Source organism: Mirounga angustirostris, unplaced genomic scaffold (genome assembly GCF_029215605.1).
Source record: "Mirounga angustirostris isolate CCGP_5_RB_7025 unplaced genomic scaffold, mMirAng1.0.hap1 SCAF_10, whole genome shotgun sequence".
NCBI classification, from domain to species: Eukaryota; Metazoa; Chordata; class Mammalia; order Carnivora; family Phocidae; genus Mirounga; species Mirounga angustirostris.
In genome coordinates, this window is record NW_026991718.1 from 37,785,454 (window position 1) to 37,806,716 (window position 21,263).

General features: G+C 45.2%; 1 protein-coding gene across 2 annotated transcripts in view; it reads left to right on the top strand.

Moving 5' to 3' along the window:
* EIF2AK3 (eukaryotic translation initiation factor 2 alpha kinase 3) overlaps positions 1 to 7,297 on the top strand; it is a 68,730-nt gene extending 61,433 nt beyond the window's left edge. For both annotated transcript variants that reach the window (XM_064572224.1, XM_064572225.1), the window contains exons 15-17: positions 1,658 to 1,759; positions 4,582 to 4,644; positions 6,097 to 7,297. In XM_064572224.1, coding sequence (XP_064428294.1) covers positions 1,658 to 1,759; positions 4,582 to 4,644; positions 6,097 to 6,297 — 366 coding nt within the window. In that variant the 3' untranslated portion in view covers positions 6,298 to 7,297. The remainder of the gene's footprint in view (positions 1 to 1,657; positions 1,760 to 4,581; positions 4,645 to 6,096) is intronic.
* Positions 7,298 to 21,263: the final 13,966 nt, after the last annotated feature.

Genomic DNA, 21,263 nt, shown 5'->3' on the forward strand with positions numbered 1-21,263 from the left:
TAACTCTCTGAAATTGTTTTTTCCTCCCCTCTAAAATATAAGCTATCAGGAGACCTAGCTTTTCTCTTGTTTTGCTTTATCCCCAACACCTGCAATGGTGCTAGAATTCAGCAGGTGTGCAGAAACGTTTGGTGGATGAGTGAATGTGAATGTCAGCGAAAACATAAACACTAGGTGGTCTTGGCCACCCCACACACTGCTGTGTTCACTATATCACGGCTTGCGGCTGACGTGTGTGCGCGCACGTGCACACACGTGGGTGCGTGTTTGTTGGAGGAAAGGGTTGCCATCTGAGAAAGGGAGAGATCTGTGATAAGTGATAACTATGTTTGTTCATAAGTGATACTATGTTTGTTGTTGTTGAAGATACTGGAAATCAAGGATAGCTGGAGAAATTTTGCCCTTGACAGCGCACAGTAGTGAAAATATGGTAGTTAAAAATGGACAGCCATAATTCTCTTAATAATTTGCTTGTTATTCTTCTGTATTTTTCTACATTCTTATATATATATAAGAATATAGAAATTGTCACTTTATAAAACGTCCCTTTAAAAGTCTCTCAGAATACTTTGTATGAATTGTCTTACCCGAGCTTCAGAAGCTGTACTAAGACATTGTTTTAAAATATATTTTGGGACACCTGGGTGGCTCAGTTGGTTAAGCGTCTGCCTTCCACTGCCTTCGGCTCAGGTCATGATCCCAGAGTCCTGGGATCAAGCCCTGCATCGGGCTCCCTGCTCAGCGGGGAGCCTGCTTCTCCCACTCCCACTCCCCCTGCTTGTGTTCCCTCTCTCGCTGTGTCTCTCTCTGTCAAATAAATAAATAAAATCTTAAAGGAAAAAAAAAATGCCTCTATGGAGCGGTTTCAAAGTGATGCTCTTCTCTAACATTTGCCAAATATGTGCCTAGGGTAATTTTCACAAATAAAAGGGTTCTGCTGAGTCCCAGGAGGTCACTTTTAATTTGAATGAGGCTTTGTTTAATAGAGTAGTTGGGCTGCAATTCCTCTGTTCATTTGGACAAATAAGTTTTTATTGAGGGCCTTCTCTATACTTAGCCCAGTGCCGGATGATGGGAACACCAAAGAGGCAGTTCCTTCCCTCCAGGACTTCATAATCTAGTGGTGAACAATAAGAAATAGACACATGTAAAATACAACTAAGAATGCAAAGCAGTCCATAATTAAGTGCGTTAATGAGGGCTAACCGCAGTTGATTAGTGGTTTGGAGTAATGAAGATTTTCTCATAAAAATGGGTGAGGTCTAAGATGATTAGAAATGAGAGATCTGCTTTAGATAGTGTTGGCTTTGAAAATCTTCACCTCGGGGGTAGTTGAGCTGCTTTGACTGGCTCCCACAAACTTTTTTAGCATTGCAAGGCTCCAGGTTTCTGCGGGGCCTTTTTTACTGATGCATATCTCCGAGCAGTACCTGGGCTTTCCTTCTGTAATGCTGAGTAGTTTAATTACTCTTCTGTAGTGAGTTAAAGAAAAGAGGCTGCAGAGATCATTAACTCTTTGCTAACGTTTTTACCCGGACAGTTACCTCTAGACCAGGAAGTGACTAGGTTAATTTTGGGATTCACTAATGCCGGGTTACCAGTTTTATGATCTCTGTTAATTTTTTTCTAAGATTTCTTCTTTATATTGGTATTTCAGATTCATGGAAACAACTACTCTCATAAAGTGGACATCTTTTCTCTAGGCCTCATTCTGTTTGAATTGCTGTACCCATTCGGCACTCAGATGGAGAGAGTCAGGGTAAGTTCCCCCCCTACTCGAAAAAGGTGGAAAAAGAAAATACTCTTAAATTTACGTAAGAAAGCATTTTAAAAGAAGAATAAATTACCCTTAATGCCAGCAGAGCAGTTCACTGCAAATAGAAAAGTTAACGTGAGCATTACAGGGAGGATTTGTAGACTATTTGCTTCCATCTCAAGCTCAGTCTTCAAAAATTTCTTGTATGTTCCTTGTTGTTGTAACAATATCATAACAATATCCTGCACTCAGTAAATTTGTAATACTTGCAAAGCGAGGGGGACGGCAGGGTAATGGGGATGGAGAGGGAGTGACACGGTTGGATAGTTGATCAGAAAAGAATTTTCTAGAGGGCAAGTGCCCATACACTCATACACTTAAAAACTGGCAAATAAGCATAGTTAGTGTTTTTTTCCTCTCAAAATAAACCATGACCATGGCTTTTAAGGACGACTACTGGAAGTCTTTAAAAGGAGGCCAGTCACATTTTTCCCCATCGTTCATAGGTTGTCACCCTCAGCATTTGTAACCATTGTCCCAGGTACATACCTCCATATTTACAAAGTTTATGCCCTTATCATGCCATTTCTATATCAATTTTACTTCTTATCTGTTGACTTCTGTCCATAGTAGAAGAGGATGTAGTTCTCACATAGAACCAAAAGGCTCAGATGTTCCTAACCAAAAGGACGTACCAAGTACTCTGTACAATAAATGGGAAAAAAGGAAGAAAATTTAAAAACCTGAATGACTAGCAGAACATTCTAAAAGCTTCTAGAAGGATATGAAACAGGTCCAATATATGTAAAGAATCAGAATCATATGGCATCAAAATTTATATAGTTACATCAGAGAACCCTATCAAGAAAGTAAAAATACAACCTACAGAATGGGAGAAAATATTTGTGAACCATATATCTGATAAAGCTCTAGTAATCCAGAACATACAAAGAACTATTATGACTCAACAAAAAGACAACCCAATTAAAAAATGAGCAAAGGACTTGAATAGACATTTCTCCAAAGAAGATACACAAATGGCCAGTAAGCATAACATCATTATTCATTAGAGAAATACACATCAAAACCACAGTGAGATACTACTTCATAGCGTTTAGGACAGCCATAATAAACAAAACAAAACAGAAAATAACAAGTGTTGGCAAGGATGTAGAAAATTGGAAGCCCCGTACATTGCTGGTAGGAATGTAAAATGGTGCAGCCACTGTGGAAACAGTTCTACTGTTACTCAGAAAATCAAACATAGAGGGGCGCCTGGGTGGCTCAGTTGGTTAAGCATCTGCCTTCAGCTCAGGTCATGATCCCAGGGTTCTGGGATCAAGTCCTGCATGGGGCTCCCTGCTCAGCAGGGAGTCTGCTGCTCCCTCTCCCTCTGCTCCTCCCCCGACTCAGGCTGCTGAAATGCTGGTGCCTCATTCTTTGACATGAGATCTTTGGAACTGTTTTATTTTCCTTTTTGGAAGCTCTTAGGGCTCTCCCTTTATCAGTGCTGTTATGACATTTAGCCCTTTCATTGATCCTCTCCCCCCCGCCATTTATTGTACTTAAACTGGTAGGTCCTTTCAGTTAGAAGATGTGATTCTCAGTTCTAGCAAATTTCTTTCTTTCTTTTTTTTTTTTTTTAAAGATTTTATTTATTTATTTGAGAGAGAGAGACACAGTGAGAGAGGGAACACGAGCAGGGGGAGTGGGAGAGGGAGAAGCAGGCTTCCTGCGGAGCAGGGAGCCCGATGCGGGGCTCGATCCCAGGACCCTGGGATCATGACCTGAGCCGAAGGCAGACGCTTAACCAGCTGAGCCACCCAGGCGCCCCTCTAGCAAATTTCTTGTGTTAGTTTTTGATAAATTCTTCTCCACTTTCTTTTTCTGAACCTCCTGACTTAATCCTATAAATGCCTAATCTTTTTTTCTCCTACTTCCCATTGGTTTGTCTCTTTGTGTATTGTTTTTTGCAAGACTTCCTTAATTTGTTATTCCAATTTCCTAATTTTGTATTTTGACAATCCAGTTTTTAATGTCCAAGATTGTTCCTTTTTATAACATTTCATTCTTTTTAGGATTCAGTATTTTATCTCTGAGAATCTCGTGTATTTATATGCTTTAAGTATTGTCTCTTCTGGAACATAAAGAGAGTGATAATATGTATGAAAATTTCCTAATGAACTTTCAAAAGCTTAGTTATATACTCAGTAATTAGCACAATTGACTTGAGTGACTTTTTTGGTTTTGTTTTGTTGGTTTTTTTTTTTTTTTTTTTTTTTCCCACTCAAAAAAGAAGAAAAAGAAGAAGAAGAGGGGTGCCTGGCTGGTTCAGTCAGAAGAGCATGTGACTCTTGATCTTGGGATCATGAGTTTGAGCCCCAGGTTGGGCATAGAGATTATTTAAAAAAAAAGAGAGAGGAAGAAAGAATATACTCTTTCATATCAAATACAGAGGCTAGATACTAATAGAAAAAGTTGCCCACTTAAGGGCACAAATGTATACTCATGAATGAGTTATTTTTTACACAAATCAATCATTCTCAGTTATAATCCAGATGTCAGTATAATATGTACAATAAAAGCATAATTATATCTGAATTGTTTTCTAGATTTTGATAATTTGATGGCATGTAGATCTGTGCTCATGAAGTACTTCAGTGTAGATTATCAGGTCAGGAAAAGCTGTTGATAAGTTTTCCATCTGTTTAATATTCAACCCTTCTTCTTCGTCACTTCATTAGAGTATCAAAAAAATACATTTAAATAAATGGATCCATATATCAAAACATTTAAAAGCAAGTAACACTTTTCTTTCTTTTTAGATCTTAACTGATGTAAGAAATCTCAAATTTCCACCACTATTTACTCAGAAATATCCTCGTGAGGTTTGTATAATTCTAATCTTTTATTTTCTGGAGAATCAAATTTAGAACTGAAAGGGTCCTTCACAGTTAATTCACCAGTTTCCCATTTTACAGATGAGGAAGCCAGAGGTGTAGAGAGGAAAGGGACCTGATCCCAAGAGCACACAACTTGTTAAAATCACAGACGGGAGGGAACTCGGGCCGGGGTCCTGGGCGGGGTCTTTGGCCAGGTTTTCTGTGGTCCTCGCCGGGTGACTTCCGGTTGTACGTGCTCGCCTCCTTCCCCTTCAGAAAGGCTGAACTCCTGGCACACTCGGGGCAATAGAGCTACTGCTGTGACTGTGCCACTAATTTCTTTATTTTAGTGAATTTGGGAGGGATCTTAAACACTGGCTCCTTTCTTTAAAAAGGGGGCAGGGTGTCACTAATTTCCATTGATTGGAGTTAAAGCACTCAGAGTGAGTGACACAGTAAAATTGCTCAGAAGAGTAGGAAGGAAAAACTAAGCTGGTCCTGATGATAAAAGTTGTGTGTAATGAGCCTTGGAAGTTTGTTTTTGTTACTTTTGTCATTTTTATTCCATAATATGTTTGGTCCACAAACATCATTTTAAAATTTACACATGGATACATCTTGAATTTTCTTAAATAATTAAATTGAAGTAAGTTAGACTGTCTTTTAATTACCAAATTGGGAAAAGTCTAAATTTACCCGTCAGTATTGTAAGTTATAATGAAGGACTGCATTAAAAAATGAACTTTATAGGCTGGCTCAGTCGATAGAGTGTGCGACTCTTGATCTTAGGGTTGTGAATTCAAGCCCCACATTGGGTGTGGAGCCTACTTAAAATAAATTTTTTTTTAAAAAAGTTCTTTATAATATAGAGATACATTAAGCTAAAATGAAATACGTTTTACTAAAAATTACTTTGTTATATATTTTGCAAAACTGATGAATCAGTTTCCAGGGTGGCTTATAAGAATATATGTTACATTAAGAAGGGCTCAAAAAAAAATCAAGAAAAGGGATTAGGTACTGATCTCTGGCATGATTATTTTTAATTGAAATTTTTATTGAGATAATTGTACATTCACATGCAATTATAAAATGGAATCATTTTTAAAGTCAGATTATGTCTGTGTTTCAAGGATATGACTTAAGACCCTTTATTATATGTTAGAAAAGAACCAATTACCACAAAATGGACAGGGGTTGGCAAATTATGTCCTATAGGCCAAATGCAGCCTGCTGTCTAATTTTGTAATAAAGTTTTATTGGGACACAGCCGTACCCATTTATTTACTTACTGTCTATGGCTGCTTTTGTACTTCAATGGCAACGTTGAGAAGTTGCATCAGAAACTGGCCCGCAAACTTAATATATTTACAGAAAAACTTTTCTGACTCCTGATTTAGTGGACTGTTTCTTGGTCTAAACCTGGCCCTTCATTTCAAAATGATTATTATATTTCAGTATGTGATGGTTCAAGACATGCTCTCTCCATCCCCCATGGAACGGCCTGAGGCCACCACCATCATTGAAAATGCTGTATTTGAAGACTTGGGGCTTCCCGGAAAAACAGTACTCAGACAGAGGTCTCGCTCCATGAGTTCATCGGGAACAAAACATTCAAGACATTCCAGCAACTCCTGGAGCCCTTTGCCAAGCAGTTAGCCTTCACTTATATTTGCACTCCTAACAGGTGACCCAGAATAGCCTTTTAGGAATGTGGCTCTCCAAAATTGTGAACTTGAACACTTTTTTCTTTGCTCAATTTTATTTGGGACGACTTTTTGTAAGTCGTATTTAAACTGGATTTAGGGACATAACCTAATTTGAGCCAACTCTATACTGCTAAACTCCAGGAGAGGGCTATCCGTAAATCATATGTGGTCCTTTCTCTTCAGTGGTCTCTTGACACTGGCTGGCCAAGCTTGACAGCCCTCACCTTTGCCTGGGGAGGTAGAAACAATCCCTAAAATATAAAGAGAGAATTAAAAGGGAAATATTTTTATAGTACAGAAGAGAGTTCCTACAGTGTGGTAACTGTATTCTAGAAATATGCTTTCTAGAGACAAGATGATGATTTTGAAACTAATTTCCAAAAAAAGCTGACTCCATTTTTGTCCTGGTGTGTAAATGAAGAAAGAATCCACACTATTTTGGAGGACGAGTAGCACAAATTGTATAATGGTTTATGTCCATAGCTAGTTTTATAGTGTTATTTGTAGCATTACATAGCTTTATTCCTTAGATGGTTCTAGGGAGAGTTTAAGAGCTTTTTTGTACTTTTACCTCCAATAAAGGGAAAATGAAGCTTTTTGTGTAAATTGGCCAAAAGTTCTGGTTTGGGGAAGTAAAAAGCTGTAGTAAGACATGAATCATATATTACAACTAACTTCTTCAATTATGGACTTTTAAACATAATGAAATCTTAAATGTTTTATGTGTAATCCTGTAGGTTGGTACTTCCCCAAAACTGATTCTAGATAACAGTTTCATCATCTAACTTGCTAACATGTTTTTATTTTTCAGTGTAAATATGTTTATTTTTTATTTATAAAAATTCTGAACTCAATCCATTTGGGTTGGTGGTGTACAGAACGCACTTAAGTGTGTTAAGTATTGTGACTTCTTTCAAGTCTAAGTGATTTAATAAAACTTCAAAAAATTATTTATAGTTGACTCTTATTTTGGGGAATTAGCCCCAAATGGTAGTTTTTCAAATTTATAAAATGGGATCACGGGTCTAGGAAGGGTCATAACCCTACTTGCAAGAAAACTTTTGCTAACCTATTCCAAGCAGGTGTGTCTTCTCTGTTCTTTCCCAAAGACGTGACAAAACCAAGTCTTTTTCAAAAGTCACCGGACTCATAACCAGGTGGCATTCGCCCGATGCCTACTCCGTGCCGGGGACCGGAGACAGAAGGAGGACCCCGCCCTGAAGGGAGACCTTGCAGAGCCCAGGACTGGGGCAGTGCCGGCTGTGCTGGTCCCAGTGTGTCTGGCACGTCCCCTGGGGAGGCGCGGGGCCTGCTGGGCGGACGAGGCACTCACCAACCCGACACAACCTGTCAGGGCGGAAAATGCGTGATTGCTTCCATTTTACACACAAGTAATGTCTGCCCCCGAAGTTATGAGCAGTGTGTAAGCTGGAAAAGCATGTCACAGGTATTTGTGCTCTCTACTGCACAGTGCAGCTTGGATGTGGTCTTCCTTCCGGGGTTCCGCTTGGCTCCCGGCCAGCCCATCTCCCTCTCTCTTCTTCATCTCTTGGTCGGCCTCGTCCGACCCCTTACCCCTTTCCTCTTCATCCGGGGAAGGCATCCTATTGATCTCTTCCCAGCACGCCACTCAGTCCCAGCTGTAGACCCTTTCCGTCACCACGCCGAGAGCTGGCCATGGCAGGCATCATTATTGCCCTTCTCCTTCTGGTGAAACTCGGGTCCCAGAAAGGATGCTACGATGTGCCCAGGACCACAAAGCCAGAGCGGAACCAGGACCCAAATGCAGGTATTCCAGTTTCCAGTCAGGGTTTTGCCTACTCCCTTGTACCAAGCTAAGGATTTGCACATTTCTTTTATGACAGAATTGGACCTTTTCTTTTTAAGATTTATTTATTTTATTTTAGAGAGAATGTGAGCGGGGGGGAGGGCAGAGGGAGAAGAGAGAGACAATCTCAAGCAGACTCCCCACTGAGCCTGGAGCCCAGTGTGGGACTCGATCCCACAACTCCTGAGATAACCACCTGAGCTGAAACCAAGAGTCAGCCCCTTAACTTTCACCGACTGAGCCACCCAGGCGCCCAGGCCTTCTGTCATTTGAATTCTGCGTGTGCCTTTGCTGGCTAGCTGTAGGAAAGTAGGCCTGGGAAGTGTAGGGGCTGGGCCAGCGGGACCCAGCAAGTCCTCAGCATCGCCAGGACAGCGTCTGCTGCATCCTCACCAAGAACCCTTTCTCCTGACGCCACACCCTACCTCTCCCTTCAAGCTGTTGCTTTTATGGCACTTTTCCGAGCCCCCTGCCCCCACACTTGCCTCTCCCTCCAGCACTTAGCATTGTCAGGCTGCAGATGAGCCAGTCCTCTGGTGCACATCAGCCTTCTTAATAGCCAAGGCCCTAGAGGGTAGGGGCGCACCTTCTGTCATCCCAACAGCATCTAGCCTAAAGCTTGGTGCTTGATGACAAGGCCGTGGAGTTGAATTCGGAGAATGTACGCTGTGGCTGGCACAGCTGCAACCCTCAGGAGGTGGCCAAATGAAAAGGGAAAGAAATGTCCCCATGACTGCAATAACTTTTTGGCAAAAACGGGTAAAAGACGGTTGAACAATCCTAATGCGAAAACCGGAAGTCTCACATCCTAGAAGTTTCCTAAAGGAAGGGGGCCTTATGCTTCCATTTAAATGAGAGGAGCAACAGGCTGGGACACTTGGCACCATGGGGCCCCCTTTAGCTCCTTCCCCAGCTGTCCCTGGAGGGCAAGGCATCCACCACCTCCAACCGGGCCTGCAGGGGACGGATTGCGGTGGGAGAGCCACGCACACCTACTGACACGGTGCCAGGAGGGAGCACACGCACATCTTCCAGGTTCCAGGCTCCGCCAGTACTGAAGGGAGTGCTGGTCCTGAGGTCAGGAGGACTGTGAGAACCTCGAAAACCAGCTACCTATTCTGCCCTCTGCCTCCCAGTAGTAGACTGAAAAGCAGACATTTATGATGTTGGGGGTGGTTTTCTTTTTTCCGTATTGTTTCTCACAGATGACTTTTCTCTGGATGCATTTGCACCCAAAGCAATTCTATTTCTACAAGAAAGTGGGAGACAGAACAAGTTTCCAACCTAACCACGGGCCGTAGAGTGACTCGGTCCTACTCCTGGAAAAGTCAAGGGCTAAGCAGAAACGCTGGATGTTTTCTGGTCCACCTCTGGGGACATTTGCTCTTTCCATAACTAGATTTAGGAGGCCCTGCTTTAGACTTCCCTCTCCAGATTCTACCCATGCAACTGCAGAAGCTGCCACCAGGGGGCTCGTTTTCACCTTTTCCCCCCCTCAAGAAATAGTTGCGGTCTGGGATAAAAAAAACCAACCACATTCTTTAACCTGTAAAGGTATTCCCCTCCTCCAAACAGACAACACATTATGAGAACAACAAAGCATGTATCCACATGTGACTGACAAGAACATACCAGATATGATCAAATTCAACCCCACTACGTCTCATAATGCTTTTGTCATAGGTCGCTTTCAAATTCAAGTGGACAGTGACTTAAAACAATAAACACGGGGCAGTATGTGCCCGACTGCTCCCAACAGTCTTGGCATCCCTAAGCCCTCCCTTGAGCACCCCCTCTTCTGAGCAGCAGAGTGGCTTCCTGCTCTGGTCCTCTGCATGCTGGGGCGCACTAAAAAGATGGGAAGGCAGCAAGAACAGCCCAGGGGAAGGCTTGTGGGGAAGGGGAGGAATGAGGAAGAGAGTTCTCAGTAGTGAGAGTGGGGAGAATAGATGAATTTGAGGATCATTTTTGAGGCAGAAAGGCCAGGACCCTAGAATTGACTGAACATAGGTGAAGGAGAAGCTGGCTCCCCGATTTCGGATGCCAGAACTTGGATAGAATCCAGAAGAACGAGGGTGTGGTTTGGGGACAGAGGTGCCCTTTGAAAAATGACGAGTTTCCCAGGACTCTGTGGTCGAAAGCTGGGGCTTTATCCTGGAGGAAATGGGAAGCCACTGAAAGTGGCTGAGCTGAAAAAGGACATCAGGCTATTCGAAGATCACCCATATCACTGTGGCAAGTGAGGACCAGGGTTGACTGGAGGGGGAATTAGCTGGAGACAGAGACCCAGGCAGGAGGCCTTTATCCAGCGAGAGTAAGAGGCCCCGGGCCAGGGCAGTGGGAGCTGAAAGACGCCATTACCGTGGTGCTGGCCCAACAGCCCAGAGGAGGACCCTGTGCCACTGGGCTGTAATGTTGCGTCGTGAAGGATTTCTCCAAAGGGGATGCTTCAGTGCATGGCTCCCTATCTGCCTCTGTATGAAATAACACGAGCTTTTAAAGAGCACCCACAGAACATTGTCAGGGTGACGGCAACTTTGGGATCAGTTCCTGTCCTGCTAGCAGCAAGAGTGTGGGTGGGAAGAGGAGAAGGGACGGTGTCGTTTGCTGGCACAGAGCTCGGGGGCCTCCAGGAGGACCCTGGGAAAATGTTCACTCTCCAGAAAGGTCACACACTTGCCCAGAGGCAGGGAGAGGGTCTGATACCGAGAAGCAATGCAGGGGAAGGATGTTCTGTCTCCGTTTGAAGAAACACTCAGGGTCATGGCTACGTAAGTAAGGATAGAGTCATACTATGGGTATTATGCAGACAAGTCAGCAGCATAAGTGGAATCATAAACTGTCTATTAAGCAGATAAATGACAAATCTGCAAGTGGCAGAGGGATGTGACCAGTACAACTGCTACCAAATGCAACAACCTCTATATCTGTCTAAATGAAGTCCTTCTGAAGGCAGAAAGTGTAGAAGTACCCACACCCTACCCAATGCCACGCTGGTTAACTTCAGGAGACTGGAGTTGGGGGAGGGGGCTGGGGGAGATTATTCACCTCAATTCACTTCATTTCAGTATTGTTTGACTTCTTCCATCTGATGCACTATTTTAGGGATTAATAATATTAAATTAACAAGACAAGAAAAAGGAAACCAATAAACAGCATTTACAGTATGTTCATTGATCTCATCTTTGTATCCCGGTCTATAGTGTAGAAGGATTTAACATGGTCTCGTTTAATTCTACCAGGACCTCCGCAACTCAGATCTTCTCATTGCTGTTTTGCATGTAAGGAAGGAAGGCAATTATCAAAATAACTAGAGTAACACAGGAGGGAGCTTGTAATAATGCCCTCATCATCCCACCACCTTCTTAGCATAACAATTCCACCTCGCTGAGTTCCCTTCAATCCAGAGGGCATTTGGAGGAGTGACAGGTGACAAGACCTCACCTGGCTTTGGCATCACTGTTGGCCACATTACTATTTACTTGTTTACAATTTTCCTTGCGCTCTCAGTTTCCTCAACTGCAAATAACAGGTGGTGAAGATTCAGGTAAAAGATACAACGTTTATCACAGAACCTGGTAAGTAGGGGCACCTGGGTGGCTCAAGTCGTTAAGCATCTGCCTTCGGCTGGGGTAGTGATCCCGGGTCCTGGACATCGCATCAGGCTCCCTGCTCCTCGGGAAGCCTGTTTCTCCCTCTCCCCGTCCCCCTGCTTGTGTTCCCTCTCTCGCTGTGTCTCTCTCTGTCAAATAAATAAAATCTTAAAAAAAAAAAACAACACAAAAAACACCTGGCAAGTAGTAAGCACTCAGTAAATAGGTAAATGAAATCATGACCACAGTTTCCTGACTTGCAAAATGGGCATATTTGGGCAAGACTTATTGCGAGGACCAAACGACAGTATGGGTTAGAGTCACACAAATATGTGCATATATGCAATTCTATGATGATAAGCCCCGAGGGAAAGATACAGAAAGAACCGCTGGCTATTACTGTTGGGTACTCAAGGAGCAGAAAAGAAGGAAACAGGAGATGAAGAAGGAAAGATAAACCATTGCACAGAAATGTAGATACTGAATATGCATGTGACAAGGACTAGAGAGGCTGGCATTTGATCACGTGGGGATAACGTGTGATGCAGCTGTGAACGTGGGGTTATTATTAAAGCAACCAAGGAGCGTCCTTTGTTATCCTGAGCAGTTTGGGGCTGCCTGTGGGGCCAGGCGAGGGGCTAGTGTTTGCTAATTCCTGCTTTCTTCCAGGACTTTGACCCCAAGCTGCCGGTCAACAGGGCAGCCTGCGAGTCTACCCTCGATTGCCTCCGCGGGGAGCCGGGGCGCAGTGTGGCCAGGGGGTTTGGAGATCAAAGCTATGCGGATGCGCCCGGGATTCTCAGGCTGGGGCCCGGCGTCTGGCTCGCGCGCAGCCGGGAGCGGCGCCTGGAAAGGTCGGGGCGGAACCGGCCCCGGGAGGAGGAGGAGGCGCTCACACTGGCCACGTGGGGGCGACGAGACACCGAGGGAAGGCTGGGGCTCCTCGTCCCCCCGCGAGGGCTCCGGGTTTGGGGTCCCTTCGTGGGGCCGCTGCGGGAGCGCGGGCTGGGCACGAGCGCGGTGGGGAGGGGAGGCGTGCGGCGGGGCAGAGGCTGCGCGGGAGCCCGAGGTGGTGGCGGCAGCCGCGGGTCCTCCGCCGGTCGGTGACGGCTGCCCGCCGCCGCCCCCCAGCTGAGCGGCTGCGCCCGGGGCTCTGGGCCGCCTGCTGCAGAGCCAGTCCTGTAGCCCGCACTGCACTTTCATGAAGTCGCACCTAAGCCTCACAACGACCCTGGGAGATGTGACCGCCCCCATTTTATAGAGGAGGCAACTGGGGGTTACGAAGTGTAAAGATTTACCCCCGATGGGTATAATCAGGCAAATCAGAGGTGAGTCGTAAATATGTTTAAATGAATGAATGAATGAAAAGAACTCAACCTCGCTACTCATCAGCGAAATACCAATGAAAGCCACAACGGGATCTCGTTTCTCCAATACTAGATGGCAAAAAGATTTACTTGGGATGCATTTCAATGACTTTTTTGGTCGGTGTCTGTCTTAATCTGAAAGCTAATTCTTCTTCATGCAGCTTCTTCTTTTACTTCTGGGGTCTGTTCTACAGAAATAATCACACCGATATATTAACCTTAGTGGGAAAGGCAAGTAAAGGGATTATTTCTTTAAAAGTGATTTACTCCTTGTTGCCCTGCTGCTGTAGAAGGCTGGGGTCCAATGGGGCACTTGCTAATTCTGAGAATCAGCCCCCTCCCCCCCACAACCTTTTCTCCGGAATCCCTGCCCTCAGGCATCTTCCTAGGGGGAAGCTTCCAAGTGTATCATTCACCTGCAGCAGTATCTCCAGCAGCGCTTACTAAACTGTAATGGTTACCCTAGAACCTACATTTTAAAAAGCTCCCTAGGTGATTCTAAAGCACCTCTTCTCGATCTTGACAGAAGTTTTAAAAAGCTGGGTCCTCTAAAAAAAAATGCTGTTAGCTAGGCTACACTCCAGCCCTATAACTCATAACCACTGGGTGTGGGGCCCACGTATTGGGAGTTGTTAAAGCTCCCAGGTGATTCCCAGGTGCAGTTAAGGCTGAGAAGAGCAGGCTTTGTGTGGGGCCTTGTGTGGCTGCTGGACTGGGAACATCAGCAGAAATGCAGAATCTCAGGTTCCACCCCAGACTTGCTCGGTCAGAATCCACATTTCAGCAGGAGCCCCAAGTGATCCATATGCACACTAATACTTGCGGTGAAGTGTGTGCGAGGTCTTAGCTATGCTTCAACCTTCTCCTGTAGCCTAGCCCAAGCCAGATTGCTGAGAGAACATGCTGGAACTCTGGGTGGCACCAACAAGACAAAAAGCAGTAGGGCCATGAGTCATTCTGCTAGTATCTCCGGGGCAATTCCTGAGGGGCAGGGGCTATTCTAGAGGGACCTATAACCCTCCTCCAGATCCCTAAAATCTGGGCCAGCGCAGGTTGGGGGAGAACCAGCCTAGAAACAGTACCAGGGCATTCAGTCAGAACTCTAGGACAATTAAAGCTTAAAGTCAATCGACAACATGTCTAGTAAAACTTCAGGCTCAAGTAGGTTGCATTCATCTATATATCACCTTTCCCTGCACCTCAAAACTGCCCACCCCACCTCCGATTTTCACACTGATAGGACAAAATGTTTTACAGCACAAATCTGGCCATGCGATTTATTCCCTGCTTACTCTCCTCTGAAGGTTCCTGGTCATCCTTAGTTTAAAAGTCAAATTCATGAGCTTGGCATACAAGGCCCTCCACCAGCTGACCAGCCAAGCCTTAACTCTGAATAACCACCCTGTGCTCACCCTGCTCAGGAATAATGACCGGACCCCTGGCCTTCCCTCAAGCTGCCTAGTTCTCAGCTTCTCTGCTTGTCACCTCTTCTCTCCTCCCTCTGTGCACACAAACCCTCCCCTCCTCCAAAACCCCTGCTTCCTAGATTAGATCTCAGGAATACAGTCTGACTCTCCTCCTGATCAGCCCTCAGCCCAATGAAGGGCAGAACAAGATGACATTAGGAAGAGGAGTGTCATCTGACTTCAGATTTGAAGAACTGTCCAGCAAGAGCAATGTGACTGTCCCCTGGGCACAGCTTTTTAAGAGCCAAAACCCATCCTAGCGAGGACTAGTTAGGATACAGGTTTACCAACCCAAATCAACAATGCCATAAACCATTGGTTCTCATCTGTGGCTGGGAACTTTTAAAAATATCTAATGCTCAAGCTATTCCTCAGACCGATTAAATCAAATGGAGGAGGAGGGGACAGGCAATAAATATTTTTTAAAAAGATTTTATTTATTTATTTGAGAGAAGGAGACACAGCGAGAGAGGGAACACAAGCAGAGGGAGTGGGAGAGGGAGACGCAGACCTCCCGTCAAGCAGGGAGCCCAATGCGGGGCTCGATCCCAGGACCCTGAGATCATGACCTGAGCCGAAAGCTGATGCTTAACGATTGAGCCACCCAGGCGCCCCAATGAATATATTTTTAAAGCTCCTCCAGGTGAGTCTAATGTTCAGTCAAGGTTGAGAACCACCGGTGGTTTGTTTTTCTCTCATGAGACATTCCAGAGCTGATATGACTGCTGTGTACCACTCAGGCATCCAGCCTCCTTTTCTCTGGTCTTCCCACCCACAGGGCTCATCTGGCTCACAATCTGTCTAAGCTACAGGTTGGAGGAAGGGAAGATGCACACATCACTTCTGCTGATGGCCCCTTGGCTGAAACTTAGATGGCCTCATTTTTATGCAAGGGAAGCTGCGAAATGTAGTCTTTCACCTAGGTGGCCATGGCCCAACTAAAAAACTTAGGAGTTCTCTCTCTCTCTCTTTTAATTTAAATAGAGGTTCTCTTGATACAGAAGAGAAAATAGCTATTGGGAGAAATCAGTAAAGCTCAGCCCAAGGAAGAATTTCCTAAAGAACAGGACTGCCACCTAAAGAAGTAATCATACCAGGAGAGAAAGGCTGCTTTAAGGTGATCAGATATTCCCTCAGTCTGTCCTTGACAATCGGCACAGCCAGTCACACTGGCCTTCTTCCTGTCCCGTGAGTGCACCCAGCCATCTTCATCAGATGGCCTCGTGTTTGCCACGAGTCTCTCAGCCCGCAGAGCTTCTCCTGTCTAGCAGGTCGCGGGGAGGTCTGCTCGGACCACCGTACCAGACGTGCTCTTCCACTCTGTCCGAATCCTTTTCTTTTCTCTTTTCATTACGTTTATAACCTTAAGAGCTAGACTGCTGGCTTAGGCACTCATTAGCTTGTGACTTTTCTATGCCTCTGTTTTCTCATCTATAAAATGGGGACAGGAATAGTGCCTGCCCTCCTAGGGCTTTTAAGGGCTTTAGTTATCTTCTGTAAAACGGTTAATGCAGGCTGTTATATTGTTTTGTCAACGGTCTCTTCTTACTGATAACCAGCCCCCAGAGCAGGGTTTGACACTTGTAAGGCCCTCAGTGTCTCCAGGGAACTGTACCCTGTGGTGAGCACGGTGCCCACCGCATTCTCCTGCCTGTGTTTCACAATGGCCTCAGGAGCTATTATCCACGTCACCAGACGGGACCACGAGATGCGACTCCGCACTTCAGCTCTGCGTCTTCACAGCCCCCAGGTGATTCCAACACAGCCCGACCGTGGACTTGGGCTATGGGAACCACTGGGCTAGATCACCTGAAAGTCCCCTCCGACTCTACATGATATGACCCCATTGTAGAAGTTTTTATTTTATTTTATTTTATTTTTTTAAGATTTTATTTATTTATTTGAGAGAGAGAATGAGATAGAGAGAGCATGAGAGGGAGGAGGGTCAGAGGGAGAAGCAGACTCCCTGCTGAGCAGGGAGCCCGATGCGGGACTCGATCCCGGGACTCCAGGATCGTGACCTGAGCCGAAGGCAGTCGCTTAACGAACTGAGCCACCCAGGCGCCCGAAGTTTTTATTTTAAAGTGAATTCTTAATACAGTACATGTTCGTGGGCAAAATTTCCAACAGTGCAAAAGGATAGGAAGTAAGATATGTCTCCACCTTTGAACCCTGGTCCACCCTTCCAGGGTCATCCCTGTTTTCTTGTGTATGTTCCTAGAAGTCTCCCCGACTTGCACAGGCGTGTATATGGGTATCCCCTTTCGTCACAAATGGGAGATCATATACCCTTGCTTTCCTTGTTTACTGGTCCAGAACGATCCTGCCGCATCTACATACAGCTGCTCGTGTTCCATTAATGAATGCTGCACAGTGGGGCTCGGTGATGGACATCTGGATTTCTTCCAGGGTTTTATTATAAATGTTATAAATAATAATGTGAATATACCTGTACATAGTCATTGAATATCTGTGTGACTTTATGCATTGGGACATTCCAAGGAGTAGAATTACTGGGTGGAAGCGAAAGTACATTTTTGCCAACCAGAAAGGCTGTGCTAATTTGAAGTCCTAAAACAAGGGATGATGGTTGGCTTCTCTGCCCTTCCAACAATATAAACTTTTTAACTTCTCCTAATCTAATAGGTATAAAATGACATCTCGGTTTATTTGATTTGGTTTATTTGATTATGAAGTACAGCATCTTTCCCTATGTTTAGAAGCCACATGTATTTCTTTTTCTGTGAACTTTCCATGTCCTTGCCCATTGTTCTGCTCCCCTCCCCCCTACCGCCCTTTACCACAAAGCTTTTCAGCAGTTCTCTATAGTCAGTGCTTTCATTTCTTCTGTCTCATTCTCTCTTGCCAGCCTTCTTCCCCCACCCGAGGCTCCTTGCCAGGTCATCAATACCCTTGCTGCATCCAGCAGGAATCCTCAGGGCTCTTGCCTCCTGACCCTACAGCAGCAGCTGACCCCACCGATCCTGTGATGGCTCCCCCACCCTGATACCTCTCCTCACCTGGTTTCCACCTGATTTTCCTCCCACCTCGCAGCTCCTCCCCATCTCCCTGACTTCTCAACCTTGACAGGCCCCAGACCTCAGTCCTTGGACCACTTCCACACCCTGGCAATGGTGTCGGGTCTCCTGGTTTTCAATACCACCCATAGACTCTTAACTGCCCAGTTTCTATCACCAGCTGGTCCTGACCTCTCCTGTGTAGCCAGCTGTCTCGGCAAATCTGCACTTGGATGTCCTAGAGGCATTTCTAACTTAATGCTGCCGGGTCCAAACTGATCTTCCCCCAAAACCCATTTCAACTATCATCATCTCCCCATTCAAAGAAAAGCAGCTCACCTTTCCACTCTCACAAGCCCAAAACACGGAGTCATCTTGACGCCTCTCTTTCTCTCATGTGCCCCCCAGCCAATCTGTTAATAAATTCCACTGGCTGTCCCTTCAAAGGCGTCCCAAAGCCAACCACTTACTATCTCCCCAGCTGATGCTCTGGCCCCAATGACCAGCACCTCCTGCCTGGATTATCCTAATCCACTTCTCCGCCTCTGCCTTCGTCCCTCTCAGTCTTTTCATAATCCAGTGGCCAAAGTCTGTCTTTAAACCTAAAAATCGGGGGGCGCCTAGGTGGTTCAGTCAGTTAAGCATCTGCCTTCGGCTCAGGTAGTGATCCCAGGGTACTGGGATCGAGCCCCATGTGGGAAAGCGGGGAGTCTGCTTCTCCCTCTCTCTCTGAACCTCCCCCCCCCGCATTCTCTCTCTCACTTGCTCACACCCATTCAAATGAATAAATAAAAACCTTTAAAAAAATAAAAACCCGGGCGCCTGGGTGGCTCAGTTGGTTAAGCCACTGCCTTCAGCTCAGGTCATGATCCTGGAGTCCCTGGATCGAGTCCCGCATCGGGCTCCCTGCTCGGCAGGGAGCCTGCTTCTCCCTCTGACCCTCCCCCCTCTCATGTGCTCTCTGTCTCTCTCATTCTCTCTGTCTCAGATAAATAAATAAAATCTTTAAAAACAAACAAAAAACAACAACAACAAAAAAACTCTAAAAATTGGGTTATGTAGTCCCTTTGCTCATTCCCTTCCAGCGGTCCCATCTCCTGTAAAAGAAGACTAAGAGCCTTTGCACCTGCTCACCCGTCTGTAGACCATTGTGCAGCACGCTGTGACTTCCCTGACCTCATTCTGTTGCCCTCACGGCCTCCCAGGCCTGACGCTTTGGGGTCTCTCCTGGTCATTTGGCCCCACTCATCACCGTGAGAAGATCTCTCTCCCCCTCGGGGCTTTGCTCAAATATCACCTTCACAGTGAGCCCTGCTCCGAGAACCACTTAACCTGTGCCCCTCAGGACAGCTGTCTCGCCCTCCAGGCCCGCCCTCCTTTTCTGCATATCACTAGTTACTTTCCAGCACATTATATACTTTCCTGGTTTAGTTTATTGTCATTTCCCCCAACTGGTATTGATTCTCCTCATCTTAATATCATGCTTATTTATTTATTTTTTGCTACATTCCCGTCGCTTAGAATGGTGTCGGGTACATATGTGTTAAACAAATATTTGCCAAAAGAGCAAATGATTGAATTAAAAAGTAAGGTTTTTTTTCCCCCTGCATCGTTGGTCTTTTTCTTCTTGGCAGATAAGGGACTCAGATGCTTTTGTCGTTTGTATTGGAAATATTTTCCCAGTTTGTTCTTTGCCTTTCGATTTTGTGTCTGGTAATTTTTCCATGCAGAAATTTTGATTATTATGTAGGCAATGCATTTGTTTTTTTTAAATTGATAGTTCCCAGGTTTTAGGTCATACTTAGAGAAGCTCCCTTTCATATGTATATATATGTATGTATTGTGATAAAATATACACATAACCTAAAACTTACTATTTCACCCATTTTTAAAAGATTTTATTTATTTATTTGACAGAGAAAGAGAGAGCGCACGCGGCAGGCAGACGGAGAGGGAGAAGCAGGCTCCCCTCTGAGCAGGAACCTGGTGCGGGGCTCGATCCAGGACCGTGGGATCATGACCTGAGTTGAAGGCAGATGTTTAACTGACTGAGCCACCCAGGCATCCCTATTCCACCCATTTTTAAGTGTATAGTTCAGTAGCAGTAAGTACATTCACTTTGTGCCTCCCATCCCCTCTCCAGCCGTGGGCAACCACCCTTCTACCATCTCTCCGTGGGTTTGAATACTTTAGGTACTTCACATAAGTGGAATATATTTTATTTGGGCCAAAGTTTATATAAATATATATTTATATAAATAAATATATATTATTTTTTCAATGTTTGGAAATTAATGAACACATTCTGGCATGGTACTTGGCCCAAACATTCTTGAGATATTTCAACATGCACACCTACTCTGATCTACCCCCAGCCCACATGTCCACCCCTCCCACACCCACTCCCAGTTATGTTTATCGCCAGCAGCGATTTACTGGTGTCTGCCCGGAGACTTCCAAGAATTCCGCATCCTCTTCTGCCACTTCTCAAAGTGTGATCCACAGAGCACCAGCGACTCAACCTCCACATGAACTGGATAAAAATACAGATTTTTGGAGTTGGCTCCACACCTAGTGACCCTCCATTCAGACTTGGTGGAGCTGAGGAATCAGCATTTTACCAAGGTGCTCAGATGCAAGGCACTCTTTCAGAGCTAGGGATCAATGGTGAATGGCTGCTTGATCTGGAAAAGGCACACGGCAGTACAAGCCTGGGGTCTGCACCCCCACTCAGCCTTAGCTACTTGTCCCCTCTGTGAAATGGGGGTAAGATTTCCTGTGTCAGGAGATGAAATGAGATTGAAGGGAGATACCATCTATGGCTGTGTTTTGTAAACTCTGAAGAATATACACATGTAAGGGCTGCTACCATTATCTGGGAGCCTCCCAATCCTGTTTCTGCAGCCTCAGAATCGGGGCTCCTCCCCAGGCCAAGGAATGACAAAAACAACCCTTCAGGATGACTTCACGCTGGGGTGGGGCACAGTGCTGGAATGGGGCAAATCTACAAGCAAGTGCCACAAAACAGGTGTCAACTCCTTGTCTTTTACGTTACTAATTGAAAGGTGCACTTTATTAACCTTAAAAAAAAATTTTTTTTTTAAGTTCATTCGTGCACATTCTTGTTTGTACCTTATGAGATGAGCATAATTACCCTCTTTTTACAGATGATAAAACTGAAGGTTTTGATGGAAGTGAGATTTCACGGAAGAAGCCTAGCTCCAAATCCTGTGACATTTGGCCAAATCGCCTGAGCCCTCGGCTTTCTCAGCTATAAAATGGGGTTGCAGCTGTATTAACTCCACGTTTACGGTAGGTTTTTAATAAGATAAGGTCTGTGCTGAGCCCGACTCGGGCTGGCACGCCCGGTGGCACCAGGGGTCCACTCCACGGCACTTGCTCCAAAGTCTGTGCTTTCTCCCTCATGTTGAGGTGTTTCAGGGGGCCTTAAAAAATGCAAGAGGAGTGGAGACAGATGGGGTGGCTGCTGGCATGCAACCATGTTCCGCCCCAGGAATAAACTGGACAAGAAGCTAGGAATCTTCTTCTGAGAATATTACAATGTCCACTGACCAAAACAGGCTTCTCCTGAATCTACTGATTAAACACAGTTATACTGGGGCACCTGGGTGGTTCAGTCTGTTA